Consider the following 12851-nt stretch of genomic DNA (forward strand, 5'->3'; position numbering starts at 1 on the left):
AATTTAAGTGATAACATGTGGCAATAACAAATAATAATTATAAATACTTATATGTAAGTTTAATATTTCAAAATTATGCTTTAATTAGTGGCCAATTCTTTAAATAAAAATCAGTTGAAAACTGAATCGCTGTTAATTTCTGGTAGATTCAGAGACTGAAGAACAGCCCCCACCTTTTGAACCGGGGGCCTTTAGATCTTCAGTCTAACGCTCTCCCAACTGAGCTATTCCGGCTGATACTCACCTGGAAACGGGATCAAAACAGGTGAAAAACCAATACTTCAAATGATCAAGAAATGTATTCTATAACCTGATATTGTTTCACCAATAATCTGGATCGATGATTGACTGTATTTCCATCATAATGTTTATGCTTCCAGACAGTTGCCTTGTGTCGTTATACTTGAGCAAAAACATGTCAAACACTCTCAACATTTTGAAATGTAATGAGAAAACTTGAGGTTGACACTTTCGTCTAGATCAAGAAAACGGAACATATTAAAAATAAGGCAAATGTGCAAAGAAAGCAAACTGCGTAACAGTCCATTTGGATCCTTTGAAAGCAAGAGCGGGCATACAATACATCTAGAATGCCATCCCGAGCCACCAGAAGTTCTTGTGGATTTTTATTTTAGATAATCAAAACGGAACACATTTTGGTAACCCTAATGAACGATGCAAGCAAACTGCAAAAGGGTCCATTTTGACATTTCATTTGCGTGTTTTTCATCAGATCGTGTTTTATGTCAAGATATGACAGAACTGTCTTTCAGAACTGTACATGTATCTGCAATTTTCATAGGCTTTTGCATTTATTTAATTAAAACGATAAAATATCTTGAAGAAGTTTATTTGCTTGGAGTTAAGGTTTTACGATCGTCAGTCTATTACTATTTCAGTCAACGCTGGAGCCATCAAGCTATTTGAAGGCATACTGTAAAGTTACTTACATTTACAGCTTTGCCACAGCCGATTTATTCAGTAACAATATTGGCATCGTCATGTCGCTGAGAACTGATCTACATTTGAAGCTTCCAAATCTGAATCGATGGTTGAGCTTACCATCTGGATTCTCCTTCAGATTCTCAATGATAACTTACAGCATCCATGTCAATCTTTTATTTTGGTCTCAAATTTTTAGTCCAAGAGGTCATCTATTATTCAAAAGGATAAAAATGTATCAGCCGCCGGAGTGTTCCGTGCCGGAACCCGGGATTGAACCGGGGGCCTTTAGATCTTCAGTCTAACGCTCTCCCAACTGAGCTATTCCGGCTGATACTCACCTGGAAACGGGATCAAAACAGGTGAAAAACCAATACTTCAAATGATCAAGAAATGTATTCTATAACCTGATATTGTTTCACCAATAATCTGGATCGATGATTGACTGTATTTCCATCATAATGTTTATGCTTCCAGACAGTTGCCTTGTGTCGTTATACTTGAGCAAAAACAAGAAAAACATGTCAAACACTCTCAACATTTTGAAATGTAATGAGAAAACTTGAGGTTGACACTTTCGTCTAGATCAAGAAAACGGAACATATTAAAAATAAGGCAAATGTGCAAAGAAAACAAACTGCGTAACAGTCCATTTGGATCCTTTGAAAGCAAGAGCGGGCATACAATACATCTAGAATGCCATCCCGAGCCACCAGAAGTTCTTGTGGATTTTTATTTTAGATAATCAAAACGGAACACATTTTGGTAACCCTAATGAACGATGCAAGCAAACTGCAAAAGGGTCCATTTTGACATTTCATTTCCGTGTTTTTCATCAGATCGTGTTTTATGTCAAGATATGACAGAACTGTCTTTCAGAACTGTACATGTATCTGCAATTTTCATAGGCTTTTGCATTTATTTAATTAAAACGATAAAATATATTGAAGAAGTTTATTTGCTTGGAGTTAAGGTTTTACGATCGTCAGTCTATTACTATTTCAGTCAACGCTGGAGCCATCAAGCTATTTGAAGGCATACTGTAAAGTTACTTACATTTACAGCTTTGCCACAGCCGATTTATTCAGTAACAATATTGGCATCGTCATGTCGCTGAGAACTGATCAACATTTGAGGCCTCCAAATCTGAATCGATGGTTGAGCTTACCATTTGGATTCTCCTTCAGATTCTCAATGAAAATTTACAGCATCCATGTCAATCTTTTATTTTGGTCTCATATTTTATGTCCAAGAGGTCATCAATTATTCAAAAGGATAAAAACGTATCAGCCGCCGGAATGTTCCGTGCCGGAACCCGGGATTGAACCGGGGGCCTTTAGATCTTCAGTCTAACGCTCTTCCAACTGAGCTATTCCGGCTGATACTCACCTGGAAACGGGATCAAAACAGGTAAAAACCAATACTTCAAATGATCAAGAAATGTATTCTATAACCTGATATTGTTTCACCAATAATTTGGATCGATGATTGACTGTATTTCCATCATAATGTTTATGCTTCCAGACAGTTGCCTTGTGTCGTTATACTTGAACAAAAACAAGAAAAACATGTCAAACACTCTCAACATTTTGAAATGTAATGAGAAATCTTGAGGTTGACACTTTCGTCTAAATCAAGAAAACGGAACATATTAAAAATAAGGCAAATGTGCAAAGAAAGCAAACTGCGTAACAGTCCATTTGGATCCTTTGAAAGCAAGAGCGGGCATACAATACAACTAGAATGCCATCCCGAGCCACCAGAAGTTCTTGTGGATTTTTATTTTAGATAATCAAAACGGAACACATTTTGGTAACCCTAATGAACGATGCAAGCAAACTGCAAAAGGGTCCATTTTGACATTTCATTTGCGTGTTTTTCATCAGATCGTGTTTTATGTCAAGATATGACAGAACTGTCTTTCAGAACTGTACATGTATCTGCAATTTTCATAGGCTTTTGCATTTATTTAATTAAAACGATAAAATATCTTGAAGAAGTTTATTTGCTTGGAGTTAAGGTTTTACGATCGTCAGTCTATTACTATTTCAGTCAACGCTGGAGCCATCAAGCTATTTGAAGGCATACTGTAAAGTTACTTACAATTACAGCTTTGCCACAGCCGATTTATTCAGTAACAATATTGGCATCGTCATGTCGCTGAGAACTGATCTACATTTGAAGCTTCCAAATCTGAATCGATGGTTGAGCTTACCATCTGGATTCTCCTTCAGATTCTCAATGATAACTTACAGCATCCATGTCAATCTTTTATTTTGGTCTCAAATTTTTAGTCCAAGAGGTCATCTATTATTCAAAAGGATAAAAATGTATCAGCCGCCGGAGTGTTCCGTGCCGGAACCCGGGATTGAACTCCGAGTGTTTCATTCTTCAGTCTAAGCCAGCCAATCAGTAACCTCAGTTCCACTGCAAATCTACCACAAATCTACCATAAATTGGCCAATGAGATGATGCTGCTGAGAAGAGTAAATATTGGAGTTATCTGCCCCTGATTATTCCGCCATATTGGATGTGATATTTACCGGTTGTCAATATAGTGTTTTTGTGAAAATTTTGTATGAAATTAGTGGTATTAAAGTTAGTAATCGCCTAGATTGTACAGCTTTTAGTGGATTAGATTCCGTTGAAGTGATTTTTTGGACTGACAAAGGAAGAAAAACATGTAAGTAGACAATTTATTACATCCCCCCTTTTCTCCGCTTCGATGTACGACATGACCTATTTAGTTCAATCGCTTTTTCTAGCAATTAACTGCACATAATTAATTGTTGACATCTATGAATGAATGTGTGTAACATAGTGTTATTATCTTATCAGGCTTTCACGCTTATCTTAATGGGTTTTAGCCGGTATTTATCAACAACATGACCTCCCCCCCCCCCTTATCCTCATACACCTGTTTCAGCAACGTTCATTTATGACTTTTCACCTCTCCGTGGTGTATAAATAAGAGACGAACATAGGTAGATAAGACCGTGTTTATAATCAGTACCATGTGCTTTGGAAATATTTTGAATTTACATTATTGCATCTGTAATTAATTCATGTAAATATCCAACTGTTTTACACACCTTTGTAACAGGTGATATGAGTATCAAAATTATCTATATTATATTAATTAAGAGTGGGGCACAATTTTTCATACAGTATTCGAATATATGCATATGGACCTGTAATTAAATACTCTTAATTACAACTTTATAAATAAAACAATGTAAATATTGTAAGAACAACATTGTGGAGATTCACATATTCATGCAGCAAGACTTCTGATAGCTTCAACTTTCATCCAATTTTGTTTGATCATCCACCAAATTTACAGCATGTTGCCTCATTTCCGGCGAACAAGAAATGGGGACCTCTTGTTGTACAGGAGGGAAGAGGCAGAGAAAGGCCTGGTCAAATCTATGCCGGGATTATGTGAGCCGCCGTCACAAGTCAAAGCCAAGGCAGTTAGGGCTGTAAAATCCAAAAATGGTGATCCGAAGAATGTCCAAATTCTTCATGGACAATTCCCCATCCAATTTGGGAAATATCGGGGCCAGACATTTTTATGGATGGTGGAAAACGGCCTCGGTTATGCGGGCTGGCTTGTAGATGCAATGAGGAGAGAGACGATCACTCAGGCTCCCTTGTCTCAGAACAAGCATGCGTTTAAGGATTACCTACTCTCTTTCCCTGAAGGTAAGTAATGGCTTATATATTCATATTTTATAAATTAAACAAAAAGTCGGTAACATATATATACATGATATACTAATAACAAATGATAAATATAGAAGTTAACATTCTTCTCAATATTTGAATAATAAAATTAAAAATTCATTAAACTTAATGTTACTTGATAATTAAGAGGTTACTTTGTCTAAAATTGATATAATATCCTAGGTCGAGAAGTTGTCGAATTGAAAAAGCAGCAGCGACTGAAAGAAGAGGAAAAGAAAAAGCCTCCGTTAACACCAGAGTTCTTATTTTCACATCTTCCTGCTGCGGAGGCGAGGAAAGTACAGCGTGAGCAAGCTGCCAGATCTCGTCCGGTTGTTAAACCAAAGATACCGAGTCCGAGGAAGATGTCTGTGGATGATTTTTCAGATACTGCGTTATTAGGAGAAGTAGAAAAAATAGAAAGCAATCTGTTGAAAGGTAATTTTTAATTTTTAATCAATTCTTAAGTCTTTTTCGTCAAATAAGTCTATCTATAAACACTTGTTTAAAGTATATAAAAATAAAGATTTTAAATTTAAGTGAATTTACTGATTTTTCATAAAGCATAATTTCTTATCAATATCTATATATGAATCAAAAAGTAACTGATATTGTGTCCTCGTTTAGTTTGATATAAATAGTAAATTATATAATATTGTGTTAAAAAGTAACTGATATTGTGTCCTCGTTTAGTTTGATATAAATAGTAAATTATATAATATTGTGTTAAACTTCTGTATTAGCTCTATATAGACTTCAGCATTTTATGGTAAGTGTAATTAGTCAGTGGTGTGGTGTGGAGTATTAAAATATCATACATGTACATATTTACATATAGCTTTTGTTTAATGTAGTGTGGCTTTTGTTCTCTGTGGTTTCTGCTTCTGTGTTTCATATCATATTGATCATCAAAATCATTTTTAGGCTGGTTTTGTAGCTTACATTCCTAACTCTGTTCATCATATTGTTTATGATGATATCAATTTTAACACTAATAGTGTAATGTGTAATACTACACCAATCATTTCACCTTTCGTTCAATATCAATAATACATATTCATGTGCCCTATATGCTATGCACCATCAAGTCTTCCTTTCTGATCACACAATATACTAAAGCCTCCTCTGACCTATAAACGTGTATATCAACCAAAGGTATTACAAGAAATTTTTGACTTTTTTCGGTGAATAAAATTTGGTATAGTTGATTAATTGGAAATAATACTTGTGATTGATTGCAATGTAATGCATTGTAGAATCCTCTGCATCGACAAGCTCGCCAAGCTTTACCAATCCTCTTTCATTAGTGCCTCCTCGACAGAAAGGTCAGTAAGCGAAGCTGATATTTCTCTCCGATCGCATATTTTGTTTTAGATATTAAGCTCATATATTTACACTTCTTGTTTTCCTTTCAGATCTTCGCACTGTCAAAAGCCCTCAGAAGACCCGCCCCCATCTTCTGACGGCAAAGGACACCTTGGCTCCGAGTCGACAAAGATCAGCCAAGCCAAGTAAACCAACAAAAAATGGTAAATACACTACAAAACTGAAAATAAAGCTAACTCTTTTATTTAATACTATATAATATGATCTTCAAACATTTTATTTGATATTGCATCCTGTTGCAGTTGTAGTTGTGGAAACTTCAGAGATCTCAGTGAGTTCTGGATTATCATTGTCATCTCCATCAGTGAGTCTGTCAGTGTTGCCTCCGTCAGTTAGTCCGTCAGTGTTGCCTCCGTCAGTTAGTCCGTCAGTGTTGCCTCCGTCAGTTAGTCCGTCAGAGTTGCCTCCGTCAGTTAGTCCGTCAATGTTGCCTCCGTCGGTGTTGCCTCCGTCAGTGTCGCCTCTTCTAGAGACTCCGTCAATGTCGCCTCCACCAGTGACTCCGTCAGAGTTGCTTCCATCAGTGAGTCCGTCAGTGTTGCCTCCACAAGTGACTCCGTCAGAGTTGCTTCCATCAGTGAGTCCGTCAGTGTTGCCTCCACCAGTGACTCCGTCAGAGTTGCTTCCATCAGTGAGTCCGTCAGTGTTGCCTCCTTCAGTTAGTCCGTCAGTGTTGCCTCCGTCATTGAGTCCGTCAGTATCGCCTCCACCAGTGAGTCCGTCAGTATCGCCTCCACCAGTGAGTCCGTCGGTATCGCCTCCAACTCCTACTCAATCAGTGACACTGCCACCATCAGCTACCACAGTGACACTGCCACCAACGGCTACGTCAACAAGGCTACCACCAGCTTCATCAGCGACTTCATCAGTGACAGCTACACCACAAATGCAGACTCTGAACCTTCAGCCAGTTAGACATGGTAATTTTTTTAACTTGAAAGAGAATTAATGAAATTTTTAAGATGATATTGCATGTGACAGGATGAGTTGCCTTTTTTTCATTTGCATTATTTATCCTTTTGTACAGAGTATCCTATCATAGAGAGCTGGAAATCATGTCTGCCTCCAGAGGACATTCCTTGGATATCTAAGGCTCTGTTCTCTTTCAATGCCAAGGGTAAGCCTGAGCTGGATGACAGGAAAATAGACCGCCTGTGGTACGATCCCCCCCAGGCCCAGCTCATTCCAAACCAGAGGCCTAAGCCAGAGAGGTACTTTGGTCACCGCCTTTTCTTGTGGATGCCTCTTCGGATGTTTAAAATCCAACTGAAGTGTCCCATCTGCACGAAAACGGAGCTGACGAAACAAGTACCGTACAGAAACACCCGCCTTGTTCTGGACATCGATGGGTTTTACATTCTAGCCGGAGAGTATTTACATTGTTCGAGTTGCAAAAAGAACCAGATTAGCTGGAACCAATGTATCTTAGATCAGTTAGATCCTTCCACTAGATGTAAATTTCCTATCCATATGCTGTACAAGACAGCATGTGATGCCAGGGTGATGTTCATGATGCACCAACGTGGTTTAGGTGAGACTTTTATTGTACAAAATTTAACAGGAAAAACATGATTTAGATCATACTCATGCTCATGAATTATTTGTTTGGTTCTTTAATTTTTTTTTTTTAAAGGAAATAGTCCAACACAGCTACAGAAGCAAATAAGCGAGCTTCACAACTCAGTCTGGGCATCAAAGATGGTGCAATATTTGCAAGAGTGCAAGTTGTTTTCTGTAGCTGCCAAGTCCAGACTCCTGTCCCCCAGCACGGTTGAGGAACCACCAAAACAACTCGCTGTGCCAACATATCAGTGGTTCATTGTTGTCTACTGTCAGGAGGTGACCGGCCACATTGATGAACTGAAAGCTGCCATCACCTCCACTTTTGGCAAAATTCTAAAGATGGACTCCACCAAAAAAGTAAAAATAATTTATGTTTCTCAATGGCTATCATTATTTCTGTATCTTTATGAATATATTGTTGAATAAGAGCATTTTCTTTAAATATAGATACTATGTGATTTTATTAAATATTACAGGTGACAAAGAAGTTGGCTGGTCAGGCTGCAAGGACTGTCTCATGGGCAGCTAACATCAGTAATGAGATTGGCCAGGTCCTGCAGAGCGTCATGACAGCAGGTGAAGGCGTTGGGCTAGAATCCATGGCTGCGGGTATTGTCCAAAGATACCGAGATGCAGAGATGCCTCCTCCGGTTCTTCTATATGTGGACAGCCACTGCTGTGGAGCCTCCCAGCTCATAGACATCTTTCGCGACGCCTGGCTTGACCTTGCAGTCCGACTTGACATCTTGCATTTTATGAGACGCTTGGCTGTTGGAGTGACGACTGACACACATCGTCTGTACGGTACATTCATGAGTCAGTTGTCTCATGCCATTTTCAAATGGGATAGGGATGATTTGACTCTACTTAAAGCAGCCAAGCGCTCAGAAATGGTCAACAACAAGATCCCTGAGCCAACTGAGCAGGATGTAATAGACAGACTGTCAAGGAAGGAAATGGCTCTTCACTGCCGCCGAACCACCAGGGGAGCAGAGGAAACCATCTCCATGATCCAGATGCTCCTTGAGATGTTTGATGGTGAACGTGGTCGAGATACGATGGGGGTACCATTGTTTCACCATGAGCGGATCTGGGAGATCTGGAGAATTCAGAAGAACCACGTTGTCTGTCTCCAGGATCCGGAGGGAGTGCAGCTTTACACCCAAACCGGATCTCTGAAGAAGGGTGGAATTTCACAGCCGGTGTTTCGCTGTGCCCGAGGGTCAACCTCCCTGGAGTCATTTCATCTACATATGCAACACTTCATTCCAGGTATGCATGCAAATGCATTACTATTGCTTATGATTGTCATATTTCTGCCATATCTGGCTTCTAATATACATGTACCCGGTATTTATTTATCTACAGGTAGAAGTGCAAATGCCAACAATTTCCAGGTTTACCTGCTGGAAGGGGTGTACAGATGGAATGAAGACAGGTTGGCTGCTGCCATTGACACTGCTTCAGATCCAGTGTGCTATTCAGCCTCCTTGAAGCACAATGTCAACCGCCTGGGGGAAGAAATGCTAGGGAAGAAGATATTTCTTAATTACAAGGATCCCCGGAAATATACAGGTATAAATATAAGATCTGGTCATCATTACTGGTAAATATGATTGGACTCTTCTAGCATAACATTAACTGAACCTTTTTATTTTTCAGGTGAAGCTATTGGCATCGAGTACCTGTATAAGCAAACAGGAAAATCTTTAGATGGTCGTCTGGCAGCCGCAGAGAAGATTGGAGAAGAAGAGGAAGAGGAAGTAAATGAGGCAGCTGAGGGGAGAGAGAGTCCTACGACTGATGAGGGGTTTGAGGATGAGGAAGTTGAAGACCTGACAGTAAATGTAGTTAATTCGTTTCTGCCCACACAGCAAGGCAGCTCATCGTTAACTACAGGTATATTTACTAGCAATTTTAATAAATTAATCCCATTGAACTCATTGTGTGTTGGAATTAACATATCATTCTAAACTTCATCTAATGGATTTGTTAAAATTTCAGCTCAACAGTCCTCTCCATCAAAGACTGCTTCCACACCAGAGACCGGCACATCTACACAAGATGTAAGTTTCTTGCTTCAGTCTTCTTGCTGTATTAATTCAGAATAAACATTAAGGAGCCTCTGTGGTCAAGATACACCTTAAATTTTAGATTTAATATTTTAAGCAATAAACTATTATTTGATAAAAATAAAGTTCTTTTATTAAGCTTTAAAGAAGAATAAACATTTTCTTTTATCTCTAAACAGATCCCTTCTTCTCAAAGAGATCAATATAGTCTAAAATTGGTCTAACCATCCAGTCCTCTAAAATGATATGTACATGTACTATAATCACATTCTTATAAATAGGAGGCGGTCGGACCTGACAATGTTGGAGGCTATCAGCATGTGGCTGCGCTGGCAGATTGCCTTTACCACTTAAGGAGCAAAGAGCCACCAGTCATCTCAAATGCTGATGCTGACAGATTGATCAGGTTGTGGGACAGTCTTGCTCCCTTTGACCAAGCGCCATCTAAGTTTAGAGACAACTTTAAGCAGCAATTGATCAAAGGGAGATTTAAAGCCCCAAAGTCAACCAGAGTGGACCTTGTACCTGGAGTGCAAAATGTGAAGCGGTAATTATTTATGTGTTTATTCTTTATTTTGATTTTTATACTTGCAATAATGAAATAATCTAATATAATCATATTTTGATCAAATCTCCTTTCTTAAAACAGGTGTGCATTGGCCCCACATCTCGGTCCTGCAGCCTGGCCAGACACAAACAGGTATCAGGAGGCCTTCATCTCACGGCTCTGTATGGCTTTTCCGTCCTCAACTTCCAAAGATGGAAGACGCCAACCAAGGTGGAAAGCGGTTGTGGACGCCTACAACAGAGTGCGTGAGATGATATTCAGCAACGGCAAAATATTGGCAGAGACCAATCTTCAACTGCCAGATGTTAACCAGCGCACTCTGACAGCATGGTATGCCATTTTTATATCTAGTTAAAAAGTTTATTTGCAATCATTCAAAGTATCAGCTATGCAAGAAATAAATTTTCCCTTTTTGAAATGCAGGTATAGTGCAAGAGGGAAAAGAAGGGAGAAGGAAACACTGGAGCAGGGTCTAAAACTACAAGGAGCCCCGTCTGTTGCGGCCCAGCCACTGCCCCTTCCAATCCTAAAACCAAAGGCCTTCGAGACTGGAACGGCAGACCCCCATGGATTCATGGTGAATCTATCCACGGTTGGACAAAGCACCAAAGGAAGACGGAGGATTTTTCCAGAGCAACCAGTGTTTGACCAACCCGTCGCAATTTCCAACATTCCTCCAGTGAAAATAGCCCCAGTGCCATCTCAGGTTCCCATAATACATGTACCATACTCTACCAAGCACTACCACAAGAAGAAACAGCAGTCAGTGGAGGAAGGGAACTTCAAAAGACCCTATGTTAAGAAGGCCCTTGTCACTTCTTGTGGTAAATGTGGAGAGGACAGGTCAGGAGGAGGCCATCAGCAGTACTTCGGAAACATTTACTGTCCCTTAAAGACTGCAATATCCTGTGATGCTTGGAAGGCGGAGTTGAGAGGAAAAGGATATGGCAAGAGGAAAGCAAAGGCAGACAAGACCTGCATGCCTGTTGAGAAGACTACAAAAGAAGATCTCTCTTCAGGTGACAAGTGAGAGTCTTCACTGAAACCAAAATTTGAAAAAAAACAAAAAAACCACAAAAACCCAAAAAACATTGTAAAAAAAAACTTTTAATGCTGCCTAGTTTAGCTAACTGCTTAACTAGAAGGTCCCAAGCCCTTAGAGACATATAGTAAGAATACTGTATGTCTCATAAAGCAGAGGGAAAGTTTTTTAGTATCTTTAATTAGGACTAATTAGGACTTTGAAAACTTTCTGTCACTTAAAATTCCCATGATGCAATAGAAGCATACTTGTCTTTTTGACAAGAGATCCAGGTTCGAACCCTGGTGGGTATATAATAGTGACAAAAGTGAAATAATTCATTTAAACATTTATATTTATTATCAAAAATTTATATTTTTTTTTAGATAATTAAGTGATAACATGTGGCAATAACAAATAATAATTATAAATACTTATATGTAAGTTTAATATTTCAAAATTATGCTTTAATTAGTGGCAAATTCTTTAAATAAAAATCAGTTGAAAACTGAATCGCTGTTAATTTCTGGTAGATTCAGAGACTGAAGAACAGCCCCCACCTTTTGAACCGGGGGCCTTTAGATCTTCAGTCTAACGCTCTCCCAACTGAGCTATTCCGGCTGATACTCACCTGGAAACGGGATCAAAACAGGTGAAAAACCAATACTTCAAATGATCAAGAAATGTATTCTATAACCTGATATTGTTTTACCAATAATTTGGATCGATGATTGACTGTATTTCCATCATAATGTTTATGCTTCCAGACAGTTGCCTTGTGTCGTTATACTTGAACAAAAACAAGAAAAACATGTCAAACACTCTCAACATTTTGAAATGTAATGAGAAAACTTGAGGTTGACACTTTCGTCTAGATCAAGAAAACGGAACATATTAAAAATAAGGCAAATGTGCAAAGAAAGCAAACTGCGTAACAGTCCATTTGGATCCTTTGAAAGCAAGAGCGGGCATACAATACAACTAGAATGCCATCCCGAGCCACCAGAAGTTCTTGTGGATTTTTATTTTAGATAATCAAAACGGAACACATTTTGGTAACCCTAATGAACGATGCAAGCAAACTGCAAAAGGGTCCATTTTGACATTTCATTTGCGTGTTTTTCATCAGATCGTGTTTTATGTCAAGATATGACAGAACTGTCTTTCAGAACTGTACATGTATCTGCAATTTTCATAGGCTTTTGCATTTATTTAATTAAAACGATAAAATATCTTGAAGAAGTTTATTTGCTTGGAGATAACGTTTTACGATCGTCAGTCTATTACTATTTCAGTCAACGCTGGAGCCATCAAGCTATTTGAAGGCATACTGTAAAGTTACTTACAATTACAGCTTGTCCACAGCCGATTTATTCAGTAACAATATTGGCATCGTCATGTCGCTGAGAACTGATCTACATTTGAAGCTTCCAAATCTGAATCGATGGTTGATCTTACCATCTGGATTCTCCTTCAGATTCTCAATGATAATTTACAGCATCCATGTCAATCTTTTATTTTGGTCTCAAATTTTTAGTCCAAGAGGTCATCTATTATTCAAAAGGATAAAAAT

General features: G+C 38.6%; 1 protein-coding gene and 2 non-coding genes across 3 annotated transcripts; 1 reads left to right on the forward strand and 2 right to left on the reverse strand.

The window, feature by feature from the left end:
* Nucleotides 1–1200: 1200 nt before the first annotated feature.
* On the reverse strand, nucleotides 1201–1273 carry Trnaf-gaa (transfer RNA phenylalanine (anticodon GAA)). Its single transcript has one exon. It is a non-coding gene; the product is annotated as a tRNA-Phe (tRNA).
* A 975-nt stretch (nucleotides 1274–2248) lies between these two features.
* Nucleotides 2249–2321, reverse strand: Trnaf-gaa (transfer RNA phenylalanine (anticodon GAA)). The gene has a single exon. It is a non-coding gene; the product is annotated as a tRNA-Phe (tRNA).
* A 1965-nt stretch (nucleotides 2322–4286) lies between these two features.
* Nucleotides 4287–5117, forward strand: LOC128187928 (uncharacterized). Its single transcript, XM_052858613.1, has 2 exons — nucleotides 4287–4647; nucleotides 4852–5117. Exons 1-2 carry the CDS (start codon nucleotides 4287–4289, stop codon nucleotides 5115–5117), a joined length of 627 nt encoding a protein of 208 aa, XP_052714573.1.
* Nucleotides 5118–12851: the final 7734 nt, after the last annotated feature.

The sequence above is a fragment of the Crassostrea angulata genome, chromosome 6 (assembly GCF_025612915.1).
Source record: "Crassostrea angulata isolate pt1a10 chromosome 6, ASM2561291v2, whole genome shotgun sequence".
Taxonomy (NCBI): domain Eukaryota; kingdom Metazoa; phylum Mollusca; class Bivalvia; order Ostreida; family Ostreidae; genus Magallana; species Magallana angulata.